Raw genomic sequence first — 22,893 nt, 5'->3', positions numbered from 1 at the left:
AGGGAGGAGGCATCAATAGTATTATGATAACAACACACTGCAGCCTTCCCAGAAGTCCCTGTGTGCTGTGTGAATGTGATTCTTTCAACCTCTGAAGCCTAATCATTTGTGACATATGCAACAGGAGAATGTTGAATATCTGCTATTCATGTAAATTTTGTCCATAAATTATATAAAGAATTAACAAATGAACGTTAACATTTTTTATATTCTTTTTTAGAAATCTTGACTGAAGCTGCTTATAATGATTATGCTTTTCAGAGGGTAATATGTTAAATGGTTTTGGAAATAGTAAAAATTGCCTAATTTAAATTTGACTGCAGTACTACAGTAAAGATTTTTACTTGTAAATGTTTTTATTTGAAAATTGCATGTTTATTGATAAAATCTGTTTTCTTAGAAATTGTAACTTGTTGATCTTTTGCATTTTGATGTTTTCTAAAGCCATTTTGTAACCATTTTATGTATTCTGTTTTATAACGAGAATAGTCTTTACAGTTTTGTGCTGTGCGGCCTATCAATCAGTTCAGTCTGACAGCTGTCAATCACTGACAAGCAAAGTATTATGGGAATCCCTAGTGAGGAAAGAATTGGTGTTTCTCTGTGTGGTGACTTTAGCCTCCCGCAGCTCTGGTACTTTACATTTTTTTAGTTCTTTTCCTTGTGAAGTGAGAGTTGTGCCCAGAAATGTGTTAAGACAAAACAATCAAAAAAAAGATCTGGATAGAACCAGATCGTGTTCAGCCTTTATTCTATTGCTAACTCTTGTAAAGGTACTTTAACTTGTGTTTCTATCTGTATTTAGTCTTGTTGTACTTTTAACAAGTTACAATACGGAATAGTGTTGCAGTATGTTGTGAAGCTTTCTCAGTCTTCTTCGGATCTTTGACTATTGGCATTAAATTATGTTTTTTGAATTGTTAAAACAAAAATGCTTTGTTTACTTTACGTGTAGCTCTCCTTTACCCTATCCAAAAAAAAATCCCCTTCTGTGTTGCTCGCTTTGTCCCTGAAGAGCTGGCAAATTGAGTTAGGTAGAACAACATTTTGTAGATCTTCCCATTGCTTGATTGGAAGGGGGAACAGAGAGTGTGGCTGTAGAAACCTTGTTCAGATGACTAAACTCAGACTATTGTGGTGCCATAATTTTCTTCGCTGCCCTGGATTGAGGTGGGGTAACAGCTGTGAAATCAAGAATGGTTTCCACTTCTCAAATTATTAGGTCATAGATTGGTACAACGTAAAGGCCATTCAGTCTGTCATGCCCATGCCAGTCCTCTGAAGAGTAACTTAGCTTATTCCATTCACCTGCCTTTTTCATGTAGCCCTGCATTTTATTTCTCTAAACAATCATCCAATTCCCTTTAGAAAGCCATGTTTGAAGCTGCCTTCTCCTCACTCTCCTGCAGTGCATTCCACATCCTAACCACTCATTTCATTGAAAAAACAATCAGTCACCATTTCATCTCTGGTTCTTCTGCCACTCCTTTAAGGCATGGTCCTTCACCTTGAATCTTCCACCAATGGAACCAATATTTCCCTGTTTTCTCTGTCCTAACAGCCACCAACACATCATCTCTTAAGCCTGTCTTTTGAAGAGCAGCCCAACAACGCCAGTCAGCCCATGTAATTGAAATCCCTCATCCGCAGCACCGTTTTCATCATTCTTTTTAAGGATGTCAGAAGTAAGAGCTGGTCCAGACCATTCAGCCCCTGAAGCACTTCTCCCATTCCATTCAAAACTGTCATGGCTGATCATTTATCCATTTATTTGCACATTGGAATGTGCAAATACCATTTCTCATGGTATCCATTGATACCATGAGAAAGTTATTATTCCTGATCTTAGTTATGTTCGTTCATTAATGCGGCATTCACAATCTTCTTGGTAGATAATTCCAAAGTTTCACAATTCCAAGCGATGAATAAGACTCTCCCATTTGGTCCTAAATGGTTGCCTTTTTATCCTGAGACTATGATCTTGTCCTAGCCAGCAAAAACAAACTCTCAAACCTCTTTTAGAGTGGCACATTTCAAGAAGATTACCCTCTTATTCCTGTAAACTCCAGAGAATACTGCACCCACTTTTCTCGTAGGACAACCCTCATTCCAGAAATCAATCTCATGAGCCTTTGCTGAAACTGCCTTCAAAGCAATTATTCTTCCTTCGATATAAAAATCAAAACTGCACACAGTTTTCCAGTTAAAAGCAAAATATTGCCAATGCTAGAGATCTTAAATGCATTGTGCTGTAGAGACTCTATAAACCTGGCAACATCTACAGAGAGAGAAACTGTGTTTACATTTTCATTCCAATGACTGGAGTTCCAAAGAGAAATCATTGGAGTCGAAACATTAGTACTGTTTATGTCTCCACAACCGTTGAAAGATCCTGTCTAGCACTTTGTATTTATCAGTTCTTCAAATGTGTGGTTTCATCCAAGCCCCATGAGAAGACTTCCTTACCCTTGTACTCCAATCCCCTTGTTTAAAGGCCACACATCTTTTGCTGCCTTAATTATGTAATGAACATGCTAATGTATTCTCGGCACCAGTGCACCCAATTTTCTGAGTATGAACATTTGACAATTTAATTCCATTTAAAAAATTTTACGTCTTTATTGACCAAAGTGAATAGCCTGTCACTTCCCACATTGTACTCCATCTGTCGCCTTGTTGCCGACCCATGTAATCTCGCTAACTCTTTTTTGCAACTTCATGCGTTCCCTACAGCCCACAATCCCAACTAAATCTGTATCATCAGCAAACTTAGATTAGTTTACTCTCCAGATTGCTACTCAGCACCCTCTGCTGGAAGTGTGGATATTGAGCTGTGCTCAGCTATTACATTCCCATGTGGCAATATGGGCCATAGATGCCTCCCCCACACAGGATGGCCACCTCAATCAGATACAAAGTCCATGAAATTGGACCCCCAAAAAGTATGTGGAGCTGGACGAACATAGGCCAGGCAGCATTAGTGGAGCAGGAAAGTTAATGTTTTGGGCTGACCCAAAAGGCCAACTTTCTTGCTCCTCAGATGCTGCCTGGCCTGCTGTGTTCCTCCAGCTCCACACTGTGTTATCTCTGACTCCAGCATCTGCAGTTCTTGCTATCCCCAAAAAGGGTGAGCATATTTGCAAGAGAAAACCAAGTTAAGTGGGTGAAAGGAAGAAATGAATTAACTTAAAATGTTTGGAATGAAAATGACATGACACTTCCTTTAGCTGACCAAGACTGAAGGAACAGAATGTGACAATGTGTTGACTTCAGTCAGTTTACCCAGCACTGTTTCATGCATTTGGACCACTTTTAACGTATTTGATCAAAGCAGCAAATTTAATGACTGCTTAACACCCAGTGCTCCTCTTAAATGCTGCCTAGCATTTGCTGTTGCTGTCTCAAGCTTGCCTTTGAATGGTCAGCCTTGTTGAGAGGCATCTTGCTGGGATTTTGCTCACTGCAAGTTGAGTACCTGACATTGCTGAATAACATTCTTTTCAGTAGTACTGACATTCCTTTGTTTTGAGTGCAAGTTTCACTCTGCAAGTGGCATAAACAAGTTCACATTTGGTGCTTAAACCCAAGCCAAGCTTGCCAGTTGCATTTCCTTTCTGTTCCTATTTCTGGTGTAGCAATCAGTCCAGCTTTGTTTCTGATGTATCATCTTGAAATATCCTTTAAAATTAAGATGGAAAAGATGTTTGGAGCTACCAGTAAAATCCAATATGTGCAGAGTGGTTGAAAGGATTTTTTCAGCTCCAACTGTAAAATGTGTTTAGTTCTTTTTGAAATAAGCTTTCAGGTGGGGAAAGAAATTTGGTTAACTATGTTTCAGATCTTTCACATTGTACTGTTCATTTTCAACAGCAACCAAAGTACTGAATTAATTGACAATATAACTATACTTAGACTCAGCAAGCTTCACACATCTGTATACTGATGATATGCTTAATTTAAAACACTAATAAGTAATTAACTGGTAGATGGATACAATCCCCCATCATATAGACGCATTAAAGTTGCTGTATGTCAATGTAATCTTGTGTTTAAAACCCCCGTACTTTAAAATTGGCTGCAATGTTCCTACAATTTTAAAGCATAGATCGATTTTAAATGTTTATTTTTAAATTTCTCTATCATGTTTTTAAAAAGAAACTGTTTCTACCAATTGAGGATTTGTACAAAATAATTTTACAATATTTCTGGGCTTTTTAATTTGTGATGAATTTCATCCATTTTGTACACAAATTGTCTGAAGCTACTGTATTCGTATCTAATTTTAAAATGATCCTAAAACAACTAAATCGTATTGTTGTGTTGCATTTTAATGGAAATCGATTGTCTGAAAAATGGTGTTCAATCACAGAACCTGTTTTGCTCCAAGAACAGCATTGAATATTTAATGTGTAGTTAATTAAACTTAGCTAATTTTAAATCAGTTTGGAAGATTTGTCTACAGGAACAAGCATATGCCTCTCAAAATGGGCTGGTCATGAATTTGAAACTCTTTGGTAGCTTGGCACTCTACTGTCTGCCTTTTGCTGTCCTGGAGTGAGTGCTCTGTCTCTGACTGCCGGCTGAGGCACCTCCATCTTTAGCTGAGCAGCAATCACCCCAGCTTCATTGCATTGTAACTTTGGATCCTAGAGCACTAGTGACTGGCTTTGTGAAACATCCCACTCACTAAGCTATTGCATATGGTGCCAGTGGCTTAAGTAATGTGTTGAAATAAATCAAGAAACTAATTAATGCTAAGATGTTTTTAAAAAATTGCAAACAATGAATGTATTAGCACCAATGTTCTTTTCAAAAAAAAGCTATTTCAAAAAAGTTAATTCAGCAGAGCTAAAACTTATAATTTGTACTTAATTTTGAAGGATTTGAGAAAACTGTCAAGACCCTGCCCCCTAAAAATTGGATCTTCTATTAACTAGGCTTAGATCTATAAAATAAAAATTAGCATTCCATGCAATATTTTATTAAGGTAGTTATAACTTTAGTTGGAGGGTGTATTCACTTTACTTCAGTGTGAGGTGAGTAAATGCAATGGTGACTAAAACAACACAGTTGCAAAACTTTTTCCTGACTTGGATTTATTCTTGTTTTCTCCCCTCATCAAATCCTCAATACTGAGCAGCTAAAAGGCAACTTCTTCGATATGCTGTCTGAGCATCACCTGGACAGTCAGTTACGTTGGAGCAAAGTGAAGGAGAAATTTGAAAGTGACTCGCGTTACAAAGCTGTGGATAGCTCTGGGCTAAGGGAGGATTTCTTTAAGCAGTATATGGAGAAGCTAGCTAAGGTAAGCGTTGTACATTAAAGAGTGCAAAGCATGGTTCTCCATTGACTTCAGTGGGTCAATGCCACGTGTAATTCTGAGTCTCACAGGTGTTGGTGAACTCAGTAGCTATCAGTAAAAGGTGTTATTTATCCTCCTCATGTGGTCTGAGTGTACTGGGGCTTCCTGCTCATGTCAGTGATTGCTGACATTGAATAAAATGCAGGGGTGTAGATATGGACAGGAATTTGATTGCATCTCTCTCCGTGGTCCAAAGCCACCAACACTCAGGTGAATGGTTTGCTTGGTAGTGCACAGTTTGACTTACAGAAAAGAGAGATGTTAAAGATTCTTGCCTTGCATTCATCAGAACAAGCGCAAGAATGCCACGTTTCAGTCACAACTGTTTATACAAAAGGTGGAAAAGGTGCTGATCGGTTGACTAGTTAACTCTTGTTGAGGCATTCCCATGGAGAAAGGAATGGGTGTATATGCCCCTGAACCCGAATGGATGCCATTTCTACCAGTATAAGTAAGTCACATTACAAACTCAACTCATCATCTTAAAATTGGTAGTTGATGTAGCTATTAGCACACTTCAGATTTTTTTTAGCAAATGTTGCCAATCACAGAATCAGGTGTAACAAAAGACATTTGCTTTGAGTTCTACAAACACAGAGAACTGATTTTGCACATCTACTCTGCCTGTAATGGAACAAGCTGTTTGATTTTATCAGTCAATCGTTTGGATGGACAGTCTGCATATCTGGTGTCACACTGGCATTATAATTCATGCTCAATATTAATCAGTTGTGTGGTGGGCAGAATGTCTTTTTGGACTTGCTTCAAAACACAAATAAACATCAATTGTTAGATGTGATCCTGTGATTGGGTAAGCATTAATTGAACAATTTTGAGTGCACTAATAGCTGTACTAACAATCAATTTAAGATTCCCAGCTGAGCTCCAAGTATGGCTTATTTATGCTTGTTCAATGTAGCATGCATTCACATGTAAGGGCCTGTTCTTTGTAACCAAAAGAAATATGTCCAAGTCTCCCACCTTTTATGAATTAAAAGCCTTGAGTCTACAATTGTCTCATTTTGTCTCCAGTGCAAAACCTTGGTCAAACAGAGTCAACTTTCCAACCAAGGAACACCCTTTTACTCCTGTAGTACAAATTGCTTTATTTGAAATTTGGCATTCTTGCATTTTTCCTGATGGATACAAGACAATGAACTTCAACAGCATGTCTCTCTTTGCAGCAATACTTGCATGTGAGGAATGATCATTGGAATGAAATGTTGGAGAGCAACAGGTAGGAGCCTGTGCAATGTGAGCCAGTGAAGATCAATTGCCTCCGGAAGAGATGAAAAGGAAATTGTTTTAAAGTTATTTTTAATGTCATGATTGTATTGTTCTTCTGTTACTTACCTTTTATTGACATCTACAGTACCAATGCCAGGGAATGATATGGATTATTCTGAAAGCTACTTCCATCGCCATCTTTGGGTGACTGGGTTTTCACTGAGTTGACAGAGAATTAGCAGCTACCTGAGCAATAGGGATGAAGGGTTCCACTAACAGATTGGAGTAGTTTCAGCAGGAGTTCCTATATGCAAACCTGTTAATAGTTACTTATTCCAGATTGTGTGGCATAATCAGCAGCTTCACAGCATGATTCAGACTTTCACATCCTGTACCTGTCAAAACCAGCAGGAAGGCAAGGAAAATACAGTGATGGGCAATGAAGAAAGAATTATGTTCGTGTTTATCTCTTGATTATCTTGACTGCTGTCAAAAATCTTTTTGCAGCCTTGTTCTTTGTGAATTTTAATGCCTGGTTTGAATGGAAAGACTGGATCATCTTTGTACAAGTGTGTGGTGTATTAGCTATGTTACTTGTCTAATAATCCTGAGAATGTGAATTCAAATTATACTCCAGCAACTTGAGAGTTTGAATATTATTTTTAAACCTAGATTTTTTTGAAAAATCTGGCGTCTATAGAAGTGACAATTAAGTTGGCAGATTCTTGTACACTTGTTCCTTGAATGTGTTTGTGTATGAGTCAAATATAATGCCAGTCCCACATGGTGAAGTTGATTGTTAGCCCCCTGTGAAATGATTTGGCAAATTCACTCATTCTCATCAAAAATGCTGCAAAGAATTCAGTTTGAGGAGGCGGCCCATTAACCCCGCAGGGTAACTGATGACAGCCATTAAATTTTGGCCTTGCCAGCTGCACCTGCATTTTTTAAAAGTTTGGTAAAAGCAGTTGTCAGGATTTCTGTAAAGCATACTAGTGTATACTTACGTCATTGTCATGTCATGTTGACATCAACTGACCAGATGACTGAATTCGTTCTTCCAAATGTCAGTTGTATTTTGTTTTATCAGTTGGTGCTGATGATGCAGAGCAATTTGCAGAGATAACTTATTATTCATGAAGGGTATTGCATGGCATTAAAGCACATTTGTTACAGTGTGAGATTTCCTATAGCTTTTTGTCACTGCGATGATATTTTAGGTTTGGCCCTAGCATTGTCTTAGCTTGCCTATTTCTTTTGTCCTGCTTAGATGTGCAATTCGCAATGGTCACTTTGTTGCTTTTTTATTAAGCCTGTTAATGTGCATTTGTAGGAACCATTCTAATTTAAAATGCAATGCTTTGTTTAAAGTCATCATTTAAACTCCACTATCTTGTTCCTCCTTGGTAGCACATTGACTCTGATAAGGAGAAGGAACTGGAGCGCCAGGCACGAATAGAAGCAAGTTTACGAGAGAGGGAGAGAGAGGTTCAGAAAGCTCGTTCAGAGCAGACCAAGGAAATTGATCGGGAACGAGAACAGCACAAGAGAGAGGAAGCTATCCAGAATTTCAAAGCTTTACTGTCTGATATGGTAATAAGTCTATGAATGCAAATAGATTTGCACAAAAGCCAGTGTTCAATCCTGGTTGTATCTGTTTACATGTAGAATTTATTGACTTGTTGTAAAATTGTACCAAACAATAATATATTTTCCTATTATTACTTTGGGTGAGCTAATTTTGGTACTTTGCTGAAATTGGGTGACTTTTATTAACCATACTTTATTATCAAACAATGATAATGATTGTAGGGCAGTTTGTCCCTCAGTAAAGGATTTGCAGCTAAAATGTAATTCACTCGGCTGTATTGGAGATTTCATTTGCTTTGAAATGATTTTAGAGCAAACTTTTTATTAACTGACACCTATGGGACCAGGAATGTGCTGACTGATCAAATATTCCATTTGATCAAGTGGTAAAAACGCACCAAGTATTAGAAACATAATTCAGTGATATAAACATCAATGTTATACTTTATTTACAGCGAAATCACTTAAATAATAATGCAACTTTGCCTTAAATAAAACTTATCAGCAGAGAGCCTTCTCATATCCTTACTTGACTACTTGGGCATTGCAGAAATCACAATAATGCAGTAAAATTCCAGAATTTGAGCTATGTAATTTTAGCTAGATTATTAAGAGTGCTCATTCAATGTGGTGCCAGTTAAAATAAAGTTTGCTGTACTTCCTAATATTGCAGCTTAAATCTGTTAAATTTATTTTACTTTTTTCCTTTGGGAGTGTATGTCATACCCATTGCATCAAACACTGTAAAGCAAAGTTATTTCAGGGGAGTGAGGCAAGGATCACTTGGACCAACATGTCTCTGCCACTGTTTACCGATTGAATGTTATCTGTCAAATTTCCTGGCTTGACCCTCAATCACATTTCTCTCCAGAAACTCATTTTCCCTTTCACTTTGATGCAACATGCTTTTGAATGTCATTTGGTGGGCAAGTTCAGCTTTCCCTTGCTGGCGAGTGATTCTCTCTAATTATAATATCATCATAACCTTGAATTAAATCAGCTCAAATGTCTTCATTTTACTCCATGCCTTATTTTGAGTTTTTTTTGAGAAAAAGAATGTTTGCATTATGCATACACAGCGCTGTTTCTCCCTTTTTTCACAAACAAATGTGATTCTTCATGCTTCTTTGTGTTCCGCAGGTCCGTTCTTCCGATGTGACATGGTCAGATACTCGGAGGACCCTTCGCAAAGACCACCGCTGGGAGTCTGCTTCATTACTGGAACGAGAAGAGAAGGAAAAGTTATTTAGTGAGCACATAGAGGCGCTTACAAAGAAGAAGAGGGAGCATTTTAGACAGCTTCTGGATGAAACCTCAGCGGTGTGTCTGACTAGTTTGTTACTAATATCCTCCTTTTGAACCTTCATGTGTCTTGATTCTGCATGGAAACATGAATTGTGTGTAAAGATTGCAGTGGAACTGCCTATAAGAAGTTCCTTCTGTATAGAGTAATAATATGAACATATACATTCATGTGGTTTAAATATGAAGAAATACTACTTGCACGTTTCTCTTCAGCATAATTGAGGTTATGCAGTGCTATATTGTGAAAATGTAAACATGTCTTTTATGTTGAATTTGTTGACTTATGCAGGCAAATGTCAATAACTTATAAAGTAGTTGTGGAGGACTTTTCAGGTATATGTAATTAAACCAGAAAATAAGGAATAAGATTGAGGTGAACAACAGTTTTTGCACAATTACTGTCACTTGTGAGGCCAGCACTTATTGCTATATCAATTTGCCCTTGAGAAAGTAGCTATGAACCATTCACAGATTTAACTCAGTAGCAGCATATTTCTAAGTCATGATGGTGTGCATCATGCCAGTGATGATGTTCCCATGCACCACCTGCTCGTTCTTCCGGATAGTAGAGATTGTGGGTTTGGAACGTGCTCTTGAAGGAATCTTGCAGCACTGCCGCAGTGCATTTTCTACATGCTACACAGTGTAGCCAGATTATGTTCGGATAGAAGCTGTTCAAGTTTGTAGTGGATTGTGTGGCAGTCGGGCGGATCGTGTCACGAAGAATAGTTCAATCTTCTTGAATGATACTGGAAATACACTCATTTAGGAACATGTTATCACCTTCCGGACATGCAGATCATGAAAGGACATTACCTGAGTACCACACAGGAGCTGCTTCCGAGCTGCTCATGTACTCATAGTATTTACCTAGCTCATTTATTTCATGTAGCTGGTGAATGTTTTAAGTTCCCTATTTGTTAGTCATATTTCTTTTTGTTTTGAAATGTAGATTACTCTTACCTCTACATGGAAGGAAGTGAAAAAGGTCATCAAAGAGGATCCTCGCTGCATCAAGTTCTCGTCTAGTGATAGGGTAATGGCCACGTTTGCGAATGATGCAAAGTTTTTACTCATTCACTTCAGTCCAGTCCTTCACTTGTTTATTTGTACTTTCTTTCAGAAAAAGCAGAGAGAGTTTGAAGAATACATTCGAGATAAATACATCACAGCCAAAGCTGACTTTAGGACACTGTTGAAGGAGACCAAATTTATTACTTACAGGTGAGTAATGCCTGCTGTCACTCAGGACTGCAGTAAACTGCTGCTTTCAATATTTGCCTTAATGGCTTTCATCGCCAGCAAAATCTGGTGTACTTTAGAGCATCCCAGTGTTTTTGACTAGAGTAAAAGGAGACATGTTTGGCTTGTTATTCAAGAAGCTGCAGTTGCTGTCAAAATCGATCTCAAGTATTGTGTATGTTATTTTGAACATAGAACATAGAACAGTACAGCACAGAACAGGCCCTTCAGCCCACAATGTTGTGCCGACCATTGATCCTCATGTATGCACCCTCAAATTTCTGTGACCATATGCATGTCCAGCAGTCTCTTAAATGACCCCAGTGACCTTGCTTCCACAACTGCTGCTGGCAACGCATTCCATGCTCTCACAACTCTGTGTAAAGAACCCGCCTCTGACATCCCCTCTATACTTTCCTCCAAACAGCTTAAAACTATGACGCCTCGTGCTAGCCATTTCTGCCCTGGGAAATAGTCTCTGGCTATCAACTCTATCTATGCCTCTCATTATCTTGTATACCTCAATTAGGTCCCCTCTCCTCCTCCTTTTCTCCAATGAAAAGAGACCGAGCTCAGTCAACCTCTCTTCATAAGATAAGCCCTCCAGTCCAGGCAGCATCCTGGTAAACCTCCTCTGAACCCTCTCCAAAGCATCCACATCTTTCCTATAATAGGGCGACCAGAACTGGACGCAGTTTTGCCACCCTTGTTTCAAGTTGTCTCCCACTATTTTGTATGTTCACCACCAAAACATTCTCATCCAGTTGTATCACTTAAACCAGGTAAAGTATTCAGGGTGCTTATTCAATTTGCTAAAGGATGCCTGTTCTCACTTTGTGCCACTTATTAGCACAGGTTCACAAGTCTAGGAGAAGGAAAGTGCATGTAACTAGAGCTGAATCAAGAGGCAAAACTTCTTGAAACGTGGAGCTGCATCTGCACTTCAGCTGGGTAACATGCATATTCAGTTATAAAAGTATAATGGATTAGTAGACAGTCACAGAAGTATAATTATTCATATTGAATCCTGTGAATGAAAAGAGTTTTTTAAATAAGCTTTAATGGCTGTAAGAAAACTTGTTCAAGTAGAGCAGCTATTGGCTGAATGGCATTTTGGAGTTAATTGTCATTCTTTCTTTAATGGAATGTTTGTGTCCTAAAGCAGTTAATGAAAATGCCCGCTGTGATCAGCTTTGCTGAGTTGGGTGAAAGGGCCTGTTTCTGTGCTCTCTGACTATCAATCTGTGCATGCACAGTTTATCCATCGTGCATCATGTCCTTAGTGCAGCTTTTAGTGTACGTGGTACACTCATAGGTCAGGGAATAAACCTTTTCAAATGTTTTGATTAAATAAGAAAGTGTCAAATTGTGGAATCTCAAACAGCTGAAGAGGGGGAGATTGGACCGGGGCAGCCAAATGGTTACCTGTCTAGGCAGAAGAGTTGCATATTAAATGTTAGGTTGCATTATATTACATCCTGCAATGTTGAATGTTTCTTATCAGTTTCTCATCAACCTTAATTAGTGGGTTGTGTACAGAGCATTGAGGCACAGGAGGGAGGGTGGAGATATTTAATGAGAGTATAAGTTATCAAAAGAACTAATTAAGAATAGCACCAATAAGTGGCTGTGAACTGACAGTAGAGGAGACAGACATTGAGCTGGAGGTAGTCCTGTAAGGTATGTTAAAAATATCCACAGCCCGACTCACCACCAACTTCTCGGGACAGCTGGGGATGCGCTGTAAATGTTGGCCTAGCCAGTGATGATCACATCCTGTGAATGAATAAACAAACAAGTAGGTTATTTTGTCATGCTAATCTAGGAATAGCCTTTGATGTTGGTTATTTTCTGAGAGAGATGGTGAGAAAGTATGGAATTTTTCAAGTGAACCATGTTGCTTTTGTTGAATGGATTTCTGAAGAGCTTATATTGTCTGACATAAGTAAATTTGTGCTGGATTTTATTACTCTCTCCAAGGTCAAAAAAACTACTGCACGAGTCAGATCAACATCTAAAAGACATTGAAAGGATCCTTCAGAATGACAAACGGTACTTGGTGTTGGAGTGTGTGCCTGAGGAAAGACGCAAGCTCATTATGGCCTACATTGATGATCTTGATCGGCGAGGCCCTCCCCCACCTCCCACAGCATCAGAACCAACGAGACGCTCTGCCAAATAACACCACAAGGTTCTTCTGAGAATGAGCAGGCTGCCCATCAACTGAGACTTGTGCATGAGCCATCTGCCAGACATCAACGTGTGTGCAGTATTAATGTGTCTGCTTTGTCCAGTTTTGTATATAGTATGGACACATTTGTACCAGCTTGTCGTCATGTTGAAGTGGAAGCTTTGACTCATCATTCGGTTGTGTAAAATAAAAGTTTTAAAAGAAAACAGCTGACGTAGTATGTGTAGCATGGTCATTGTCCAAACAAATGGCTGTGCCACAGCAAAACTGTAAAAACTAGCATTTAGTTACCAGTAATTTTCCAAGTCAGTCACTGAACTCAAAAGGGGTTTTGTTTGTAACGTTTAAGCTTTTACTTGCGTTTAAATGTAAGTTTCCAAAGTGACTTTATTAACTAAGGTGTTGGAAATGTTGCCTAGTTGAAATGTTTACTGCAATAAACCATCTTTTTTTCTAAAATGTTTAGAATGCAGTTTTTTGTGCTGCTTTTAAGTTGTTTTAAGCGAAAATACTTGAATGATTACAGTTCTGTCTTCCAGTTTCTAAGGAAAGCGTGTGCAATTTATCAGATGTTCGCTAACTATATTTCTATCTCCAGCTACCCCAGAGCTCAGGTCTTGGGGGAAAATGCATTCTATTACTTGTTAAAACAGCTGAGATGCTCCTGATTGTACCTTGAGAGATAGATCTTTGGCTCAAGTACCCAGTGGGTGTCATAACTGCAGTTATCTGCAATTTTAAGGGCCTAAGTTTCTGTTGTAACTGAAATAATAGTTGGAACATCTTTAGAAAAACTCCAGGATTAAACACTAAATTAAAAGCAGAGTACTACAGATGCTGGAGATTTTTAAAAAACAGCATCTGTGAAAAGAGGAAGAGTCAATGTTTTTGAGTCTAATTTGACTCTTCTCAGCATTTCAGCCTTATTCGTTTGACATCAGATTCAATCTCAGACCACGAACTCTATTTTCCTCTCATGCAGTGCGTGTGTGGCTTGTTTTCTTGATTTAGCTTTCAATTACAGCTAACTTTTAATCGGCTGTTAGCGCTTGCTGTGGACCAAGACTTTGTTTCTTCACTGTAACCATTACCCCTCTCCCTGGCTTTTGTTCCACCTCAACATTAATATGTGATCTCACTCATGTCTTCAATCTTTCCTTGACTTTGTCTATTCCATTTCCAACCTCCTAACTTTGTCAATGACATGTACCCATCACATTTTCACCTCTCTTTGGTGTCAAAGAAGTAATATTGGACTTGAAATTTTAACTTGTTCTCTCCGCAGTTGATCTCAGACTGAGGATCAAGCCATCAACACATCATGCTTTAGCTGTCTCAATTGCTGGTGTAATAAACGTGAAGACTGGTAAAGGTACTTTGTCATGTTCACTGTCTTGTTTAAACTACCTTGACTGGTTTTTAAACATAGAATCTAGGAGCAAGTATAGGCCATTTGGCCCTTCAAGCCTGTTCCACTTTTCAAAGTGGTCCTGGCTGATCCTCTATGTAAGTGACACTGACATGTTTTATTCTCTGCCCCTTGATGCATTTAAAATCTAAAAGGGTATCTCTCTCTATATTCAGTGACTTGGTTTCCACAGCCTTGTATATCCCTTTTACTGAGGAAGACCCAAATTCTAAGCAATACTCCAGGTGTGGTCTTTCCAAGGTCACGTGCAACAGCAGTGAGACATTATCACTTCTGAACATTCATCCTCTTACAGCGAAGGCCGATATACCATTTGTCTTTCTAGTTGCTTGCTGCACCTTCCCAAATCTGCTTTCATTGAATCATATACTAAAGAGGCCCTTCAGCCCATACTATCAAAATTGAAGTTTTCCAGCACTAGGTCCATAGTCTTGTCTTTGTATACACATTTCCCAATATATGACAACTTAAATAATACTCTTACTTTGAATTTTGTAATGAAGTTTGAACCTTTGCATTTGCCCCAATGTACCACACCTTACCCACTCAAATTGTCTAAATCATTTTGAAGACTCCTTATATTCTCCTCACAATTCTTAATTCTACCCAGTTTTGTGTGGTCAGATAATATATAGTTTGAAGCATCACTGATTTTTTCATTGTTTTTATTCTTTTGCCAACTTTTGTTTGGAGCTGAAGATGAATTGTGGATTTATGAAACAGCTTGTGATAAAAGGAAAAGAACAGAACAAATAGCAATTGATTGCTTGTGAAGCAAGATCTGTGTGTTACTTGAAGGCTGAGTCTTGATCAAAAGTGGACCTACAGAAACACCCAGGAAGAGTGTTCTGTTTAAACAGAAAGCAGAGGTTGGCTACTAATGGGCTCAGCACCTGAGAATTGGCTCCAGCAAGTCTGGAAGAGACCCTCTGTCCAAGCAGATGGCAGATCTTCACTGCTATTGAGGCCTGATTGGTAGCAGGGTGGGGTGGGCAGTGTGAATAGGATATTCAATCTATCATGGTGGAACCAGAACTGAACTCTTGAAATTATTTTCCTTGGAAATGAACTTAGCTGCTGACAAAACAGCAGTAAGATTTGAAACCTCTCTGTCTCGTGCCACACTACCTTTTGGAAGCCCAGAGAGTAGAAAGCTGAGTGTCAAGTCCCTTTACTTGATTCAAATCAGCTGTTCCAAAAAAAGGCAACCAGGAGTCCACATCTGTGCCTGAGAAACAATGCTTTGTGAAAACCCATTTAAAGTAATGGGCCAGTTTTGTTCTTTTATTTATCCCTTAACTGTGCTTATTCGTGGGAATGGGGTCTGAAAACAAATGTTTCTGATTTAAAGCATAAACATTAGCAGTTTACCTTGTTTAGTTTTTTTCTTAATAAGGTTATTTTGAATTTAATAAATAGTTAGTGTTCTGTTTGAAATACAAAACTGGTGTCTGGACATAATTATTCACAAAGTCTGGGATTGGTTATTCCAGAGCCTGGTTACTAACTATTGGGGTCTTTATATTCACATCACAGTAAAAGTGAACCAGAGGTAGAAAGGCTGATTTGGTTCAGCTGTCTGACTTGTAACAATATTATGAATACTTGAGGCCCAAGCACAGATCCTTGCAGTACCCCACTAGCCAATACCTGCCCCTTAAAGACCGATTTATTCCTACCTATTAAAATTCTTGCTCCTTCAAATATATCACAACCTGACTCATGTCATTTAACTTCGCCCACCAACCTCTTACAACAGACTGTATCAAAAGCCTTCTGAAAATCCAAAATATACCACACCGACTAGTTCTTGCTCATCTATTCTACTAGTTACATCATCAAACAACTAGACAATGATATTGGGCTAACTGGTTTGAAATGAATCTAGTTCATGGTTTCCCCAAAAGGGACCTGATAAATGGTACTTAGAGGTTGTATTATTGAACATTTTCAATTTGGTTATTTAAGAGTAGTTTAGCTAGCAAACCATTGAGGTGACTTCACACTATTAAATGGGACGAAAGAGGGTTTGGATGGCTTCTATTTGTGGAAGTACTGCTCCCAGTATTGAAAATTTCAAGCTCACTTGGCCACTGATCAGGCACATAGACAAAGCAATATTCTGAATTGGGGGAAAAACTGGTCACAAATTTACCATTCTATCCTCGACCTTGTGGACGTTACCGTGTTTCCGTTTCTTGTAGTTAATCTTGACTTGGAATATGTATTTGTTTAAATAAAACAAAGCACTGCGGGTGCTGAAAATCCGATTCAAAACCAAATATTGCTGAGAAACTCAACAGCATCTGGGGGAAGCAATACTGTTGACATTTTGAGTCAGGTGACCGTTCCCTCAGAACGGATAGTCGCTGGACTCGAAATGTTAAGTCTGCTTTGTCTCCGTAGATGCTGCTGCGTTTCTCCAGTAAATTAATGATAAACTGCACTCTGCCAACATATTCAACAAAAACGAAGAGCTGCTGTGATAATTCAAGTTATCCGAAAGAACGTTGAGAAATTGTCTACTTACCGCAACTTTGAAATACATACATGTTGTGCTAAATCTATTCCGAATTATTCAGAAAACGTGCATTTTTCGACGATTGTACTTGGATCGCTGATTAAACTTGAGAATTCTTGTGAGCGGTTAATCGATATAAAATCGAAGATTTTGCTTTACGCCTCTCTTGGGAAAAAGCAATTCGTTTCTCCCCTTCAGCACAGTTTAATTGCGCATTTGGACGTTGTAAAGCGGTGCCACTAAAATCAATTTTTTCAACGGCCGTCAAAAGGTAACACTTCCTTTCCAAAATAAAACAAAACTGTGGAAGCTGAAACAAAAACAAAAATTCCTGGGGGACAATACTTAGCATATCTGGCAGCAGATGTACTGAGTTGCTCCTAATGCGGCTGAACCTCTCCAGCAGTTTGACTTCATTTCTACGCTCTCTTCTGACTTTAAAAGAAAAACTTGCCTCTTTCGATTCTCTGACGGGACACTCTTGCCTTTAGTTCTATTATCTGTTTACGAAACTGCAGTCGCTTAAGTCATATAAAACATGCCCAGGAGCAAAATCGCAAGGTCCACGATCGGGGAATATACACCAAATAGCTCAAATCTGTGTCTTTTACAAGTTATGGAGATACTTGTACGTGTGCGCGATCGTTTTCGTAGCAAATAAGAACGAAAAAAGGTTTTGAAATCGCTGAGGTAGTAGAACGGTACACGAGTTCTGTAAATCTATTTATTATGTAACAAGTTTCAACAAATAGTATGTTTACATTTCAGGACCGCGAACACCAAACCAAAACAGTTACAATTAAACAGCTTCATTTTCGGCGACATCGAAACTCAACAAATTTGTCGACGATGTTATAATCCGGACTGAAAAAAAACTGTTTTTATACAAACAAAGAGTTGATCTCAATACATAAACCCTAACCTTTACCGAACAGTTGCGGCTTCACCATATCCAATTAAAATGACCAAAATACAAAAAGGACGTTTCATACGAGGTGAGAAATTCCAGACACTGAAATCTAAACCTGTATCCACACTGAGCAGGTTTAAGATTAAAAAAAACAGGCGGATTGCTAAAAGCAACAACAGTACATTCAGAAGTAATTCACTGATGCTGGTGAGGACCCATCGCGGTCAGCACGATCACTCACCCTTTGTTGCAAAATATGTTTTGCACAAATTCTACAGAAAATAAAACACAACGACAACAAGTCTGACCAGGTGAAGTTAACTTTCACAACAAAATCGAATTCGTTTCCAACAGTTAATTTACACAGGACAAGGGCGGTGTTAAATCAGAACTCAGCATTTCCACAGCACCGAATGTCCAACATCCCGCACTTCTGACACACGCGCAAGAGGAGAAGGCCAATCAGCCCATCCAGACTCCTGCCGTCCGACTGGATCTTTGATGAACTGGAGCCAATTAATTCGGAGACATTTGAGAATGCAAACAGTTCGCGGGGATGGGACGCCGGTCGTCCCAACGTTTCTTGCCGGATCGAGATCGGAACAGAGATGCGCCGCCGCGCAAACACGGTTAAAAATTGATTCATCCAGTGCGGGGAGTCCTGCTCAAAATCTGGCCAATTGCAGTCAAAACTAACTTCGAAATCACACGAAGAGAATATTTCAATGAAAGCCCGCTCCCTCCCAGCGACCCAGCTTCCATCATATCTCGGGGCAAGGCGTCTCGCTTTGATGCTCCCAGGGGATGGGATCTTCCTGTGCAGCGGCGGGGATGTTCTGCCGGTCGTGCCAGAACTGCTCCATGTCGGTGAGGACCAAGTTGGCAGCCTTGCTGGCCGGGCTCTCCTGGTCGGGTTCGGGCACCTGGACGGACTTCTCCTGCCGGGGCTGGACGGGGTCGCTTCGGGCGCCGGACCCTCCGCTCTCCCGGGTCCTGGGTGCGGTAGGTGCCGGGATCCGGGGCCTCCGGGAGATCAACTTCTTCCAGAGTCCCGGAAACTCCTCCCTGAACTCGTCGGAGAGGGCGGCGAAGAGGAGCGGGTCGAGAAAGGACAGGGCGAGCACCAGCAGCTGGGCGAGCAGGGCGAGGGCGACGGGCGGAGTGGCCTGGCTGCGCTGGGGGCTGTGCCGCAGCCAGAGCCAGACCACCCACTCGGGGGCACAGAGGGCGGCGAATGCCAAGCTCAGGCTGGAGGAGAGCACCACCAGGCGCCTGCCCCGCAGCTGGTTCCGCAGCTTGTGCGCGGGGCTGACCGTGGCGGTGCCGCCGTGCCGCCGGCACCTCCTGAGGGCCTGGCAATGGAAGCTGAGGCTGCACAGCACCGGCGCGCCGTACACCAGCAGCGGGTACAGCTTGGAGTAGACGGCGGGGAAGGCGCCGCCCGGCGCTTGGGCAACGCAGAGCCGCCTGCCCGACGCCTGGAGGCGGACACTGGTGAAAATCCAGTGGGGCAGAGGCAGGCTGAAGGCGAGAGCCCAGAGGCCGACCAACAAAGTGGCGACCCTCCAGCGCTGCAGCGGGGCTCCGGGTCCCGCCTTGGGGCTCCGGCTGACATACACGAGGCCGGCTTTGGCCAACGCCGCCCCGGTAAAAGCTTTGGCCGCCAGGCAGCCGTGCAGGAACCAATCCGAGGTGCGGCACACGAAGCGGCCGAGCACCCAGGAGGAGCGCGACCAGGCGGCCGCCCGCAGCGGGGCGCACAGCAGCAGCACGAGCAAGTCGGCGGCTCCCAGGCTCGCCAGGAGCCCGTGGATCAGCGACGAGCGGCCCCTGCGAGCGTAGCCCAGCAGCACGGCCAGCAACAACCCGTTCCCCGCCAGCCCCATCGCGCAGATCCCCGCCACCGTCACCGGGATGGCCACTCTGAGCTCCCGGGACTCGACGTCCTGAGAGCCGCCGGCCGGCAGCAGCCCGTCCCCGCTGCCGTTCGCCAGTTGCAGTGCCACTCGCACCATCCTCCTGACTTGCTGTTCCGCCGGGACTCTGCAACTCTTGCGGGCGCTTTCCAACCGGAGATGGTGGAACTGGGAATCAGAATCTCCTGGCTGAAGGCCAGACACACTAGCACTGGCCCCACTCGAGCTGCGGATTGGGAGCTGGTGGAAGATTGACAAGCGACCACAGCCCCCCAACTCCTTCCACGCACTGAGGTGCATCTCTTATAAATACACTGCGGCTTCAGGGGTCCAATTAGCATGCACTTGAAGACCTACCTCCTTCATCAATCATGCATAACTTTTCAGATTAGCGTATTTACAAACACACAAAAGTATCTGCCACTCTTTAATGTGGTGAGACATTTGAGGCACCTTATCGTTTCACAGAACTAATGTCGTGCACAAGAATTTCATTCGGCCCGTTGTGTCCCCACTGATTCTATTACCTGGCGCTAACCTCCTGCCTTTTCCCCAAATTCCTGTGCAGCATTTCTATACAAATGATTATCCTCTTGAATGTCTCAATTGAACCTGCCCGGACTATCATTCCAGACCCTAACTACTCCCTGTGTGAAAATTATTTTCTCACACACCCGTTGCAGTTTTTCACACCACTTTAAATCTGTGGCCTCTCGTTTATGTTTCTTTTACAAGCTTTACCTATCTACTGCGTCCAGCCTGCTCATGATTTCGAACGCAACAGTCAAATCTCCTCTCTGCTTCCTTCATCCCAAGGGGAATAGCCCCAACTTCTTCAGCCCATCCTCATAAATAAAGTTTCTCATTCCCGGAACCATGCATCACGCTCGCAATGCATTTTCATCTTTCCGAAAGCGTGGCACCCACAATGTTGCCTTTGATTTATTTTTGTCCCTATCAGGGGAATTCACCAGCTCATTGTGGTACCGAATGCTGTGCGTTCCTACATTTGTAAATGCTCCAAATTTGTCTGCATTTTTTTTTGTTGGAAATTGTTGTGGTTGCGTTGAAAAGCAACTTTTCACATGCCGCCGCTCTTTTGTTTTTGTGTTATTTGTAAATCCCAGATTTAAACCAACACAATTCTTTGCTCGGACTTTTTAGTAGATGCCAGGTGAAAGAGTGCGTGTTGTAATGAGAGGATTGAACTGTACGCTTACCTCGAAAATGTAAATACAACAAAGTGTGCTGGATTTTTTTTCAACTGATTTACTTTATATGCCACCTTTAAAAGAGTGAAAGGATTCTCAATGCACTTTCAATACGGGTTCATCACAATAAAAATGTGTTACTAAGCCACGTGAGAAGAAATCAGAACGGGGTCGCGGGCTCAATCACGTTTTGTGGAGCCTTGTAAAGGGAGGGAATTCGGAGCTTAGTACCCAGGCATCTGGAGACAGGATAACCAATGGCAAGCCTAGTTAAAATCAGAGACGAGCGAAGGGATCGAAATCAGCAGAATATAAGAGCGACGAGGGGATGCCAAGCCAGGGGAGATTTGGCAGAATCATTGGGTGACACAGCACAGAGGAGGCATGATTTGTGAAAGAGTTTCCAATCTGCCCGCTCCCCTGTCTTTCCCCAGGATGCAACTTTGTTTTTTCTTTTCCAGCATTTAAGTGATTTACATTTGAGCTGTTATTAAATCTGCTTCCACTGCTATTTCAGCCAGTGTGTTTCAGATCTTAAAAATTACTGCATTAAATGTTGTGATGATCCCAGCATGTGGTAATTTTGGACAAATCCCATTGCGGAGTGAAATCTAAATAAAAAAACTGAAAGAACTGCAGATACTTTAAACAGGGAACAAAAACAGAAGTTGCTGGATAACCAGTTTTGACGTCCCGTCACCATACTCGAAACCTTAACTCGGATTTTTAATTAAATTAAAGTTCTAGTCTATCAAGCAATTTCACTCTGGAACAAAAACAGAAGATGCTGGAAAAGCTCAGCAGGTCTGGAAGCATCTGTGAAGAAAAAAATCCGAGTTAACGTTTCGAGTATGGTGACGGTTCCTCAGAACTGGTTTTCCAGCTACTTCTGTTTTTGTTCCAGAGTGAAATTGCTTGATAGACTAGAACTTTAATTTAATTATTATTGGTTACCATTGTGATCAGTTGCCAAGTGCATTCAAACAAGATTGTTAATGTAATTGCAACGAAAGAACATAAGTTTGTTGCGCAAAAGAGCAGAAAATAGAAGTACAAAATGAAAATTTCTGAGATAGAGAATTCTGGAGAAATTCAGCAGGTTGGCAGCATCAGTGGAAAACTTCGGTATAATACTGGACTCAAACTATTTATATTTGTCAGAATTTTGCACTTTATCTTAATCGCAAATACATCTTATTCTCACTTCTGTAGGTACTACTTGACTTTGGTCCCAGTAAATCGCTTCTCCTTTGGCAAGTTCACTTTTCACCAGCTAATTTACTCTTCTTAATTGATCACATAGCTCATTTAAAAGGTGTAAATGTTCTTTCTATGTCTTGTTAAATACAACTGAGTTCTTAGTGCCCACACACAGTTATCTAATCTTTCAATAGCTTTGTTGGGTATTTGCTGAAAAGTTGCTGGTGTACTTTTCATTCTGAACAACCCGACATTACATTGATGAAATGTATCCAGTGTTACAAAGCTGATATGCCTTTGTCTGTATCAGTCAACAGTACTTGTCAAGATCATTTTAATAAGTCAATTTGGTAACAAATCACTCACCTCCAGTTCTTTCAATGCAATCCTCTAATTATGGAATATGACGAGTCTGCTTTTATACTATTTTGACTTGGTAATAATCGTGGAACTCGCTTCCCTCGACAGTGAAGGAGTCAGAGATATTCAGTATTTTCAAGGCTAAGTCAGGTAGGGTCTTGACTAATAAGCAAGTCAAAAGCTTTTGTGGGTAGGAAGGAAAGTGGAGTTGAGACCATTTTCAGAAGCCAACCTCTAAAGTCCCCACAGAGATTTATGCAAGAGCAGAGGGAATGTTAAGGCTAGAAGCAATGCCATGTTACGCAGGAGATATGACACAGAAAAAGCATTTTCAGTCCAACCATTTCATGACAGCATTTATACTGAACTCAAGCCTCCGCTCAACTTTCCTTATCTGCATCAATAATTAGAATCCTTCTCTTTCCTTTT

The 22,893-nt window shown here is 40.9% G+C and overlaps 2 protein-coding genes across 5 annotated transcripts in view; one reads left to right on the top strand and one right to left on the bottom strand.

Annotated features, from left to right (window-relative positions):
- The window catches only part of tcerg1b (transcription elongation regulator 1b (CA150)), a 109,573-nt gene extending 96,197 nt beyond the window's left edge, over positions 1 to 13,376 (top strand). For all 4 annotated transcript variants that reach the window (XM_048543035.2, XM_048543032.2, XM_048543031.2 and 1 more), the window contains 6 exons: positions 5,141 to 5,305; positions 8,000 to 8,182; positions 9,320 to 9,499; positions 10,437 to 10,520; positions 10,608 to 10,708; positions 12,707 to 13,376. In XM_048543035.2, coding sequence (XP_048398992.1) covers positions 5,141 to 5,305; positions 8,000 to 8,182; positions 9,320 to 9,499; positions 10,437 to 10,520; positions 10,608 to 10,708; positions 12,707 to 12,908 — 915 coding nt within the window. In that variant the 3' untranslated portion in view covers positions 12,909 to 13,376. The remainder of the gene's footprint in view (positions 1 to 5,140; positions 5,306 to 7,999; positions 8,183 to 9,319; positions 9,500 to 10,436; positions 10,521 to 10,607; positions 10,709 to 12,706) is intronic.
- A 5,036-nt stretch (positions 13,377 to 18,412) lies between these two features.
- On the bottom strand, positions 18,413 to 19,993 carry gpr151 (G protein-coupled receptor 151). The gene has a single exon (XM_048543738.2). It carries the CDS (start codon positions 19,991 to 19,993, stop codon positions 18,539 to 18,541), a length of 1,455 nt encoding a protein of 484 aa, XP_048399695.1. The 3' UTR covers positions 18,413 to 18,538.
- Between the last annotated feature and the right edge of the window lie 2,900 nt (positions 19,994 to 22,893).

Source organism: Stegostoma tigrinum, chromosome 13 (genome assembly GCF_030684315.1).
Source record: "Stegostoma tigrinum isolate sSteTig4 chromosome 13, sSteTig4.hap1, whole genome shotgun sequence".
In the NCBI taxonomy this organism is placed as follows: Eukaryota; Metazoa; Chordata; class Chondrichthyes; order Orectolobiformes; family Stegostomatidae; genus Stegostoma; species Stegostoma tigrinum.
This window is presented reverse-complemented; position numbering and strand designations above follow the sequence as displayed.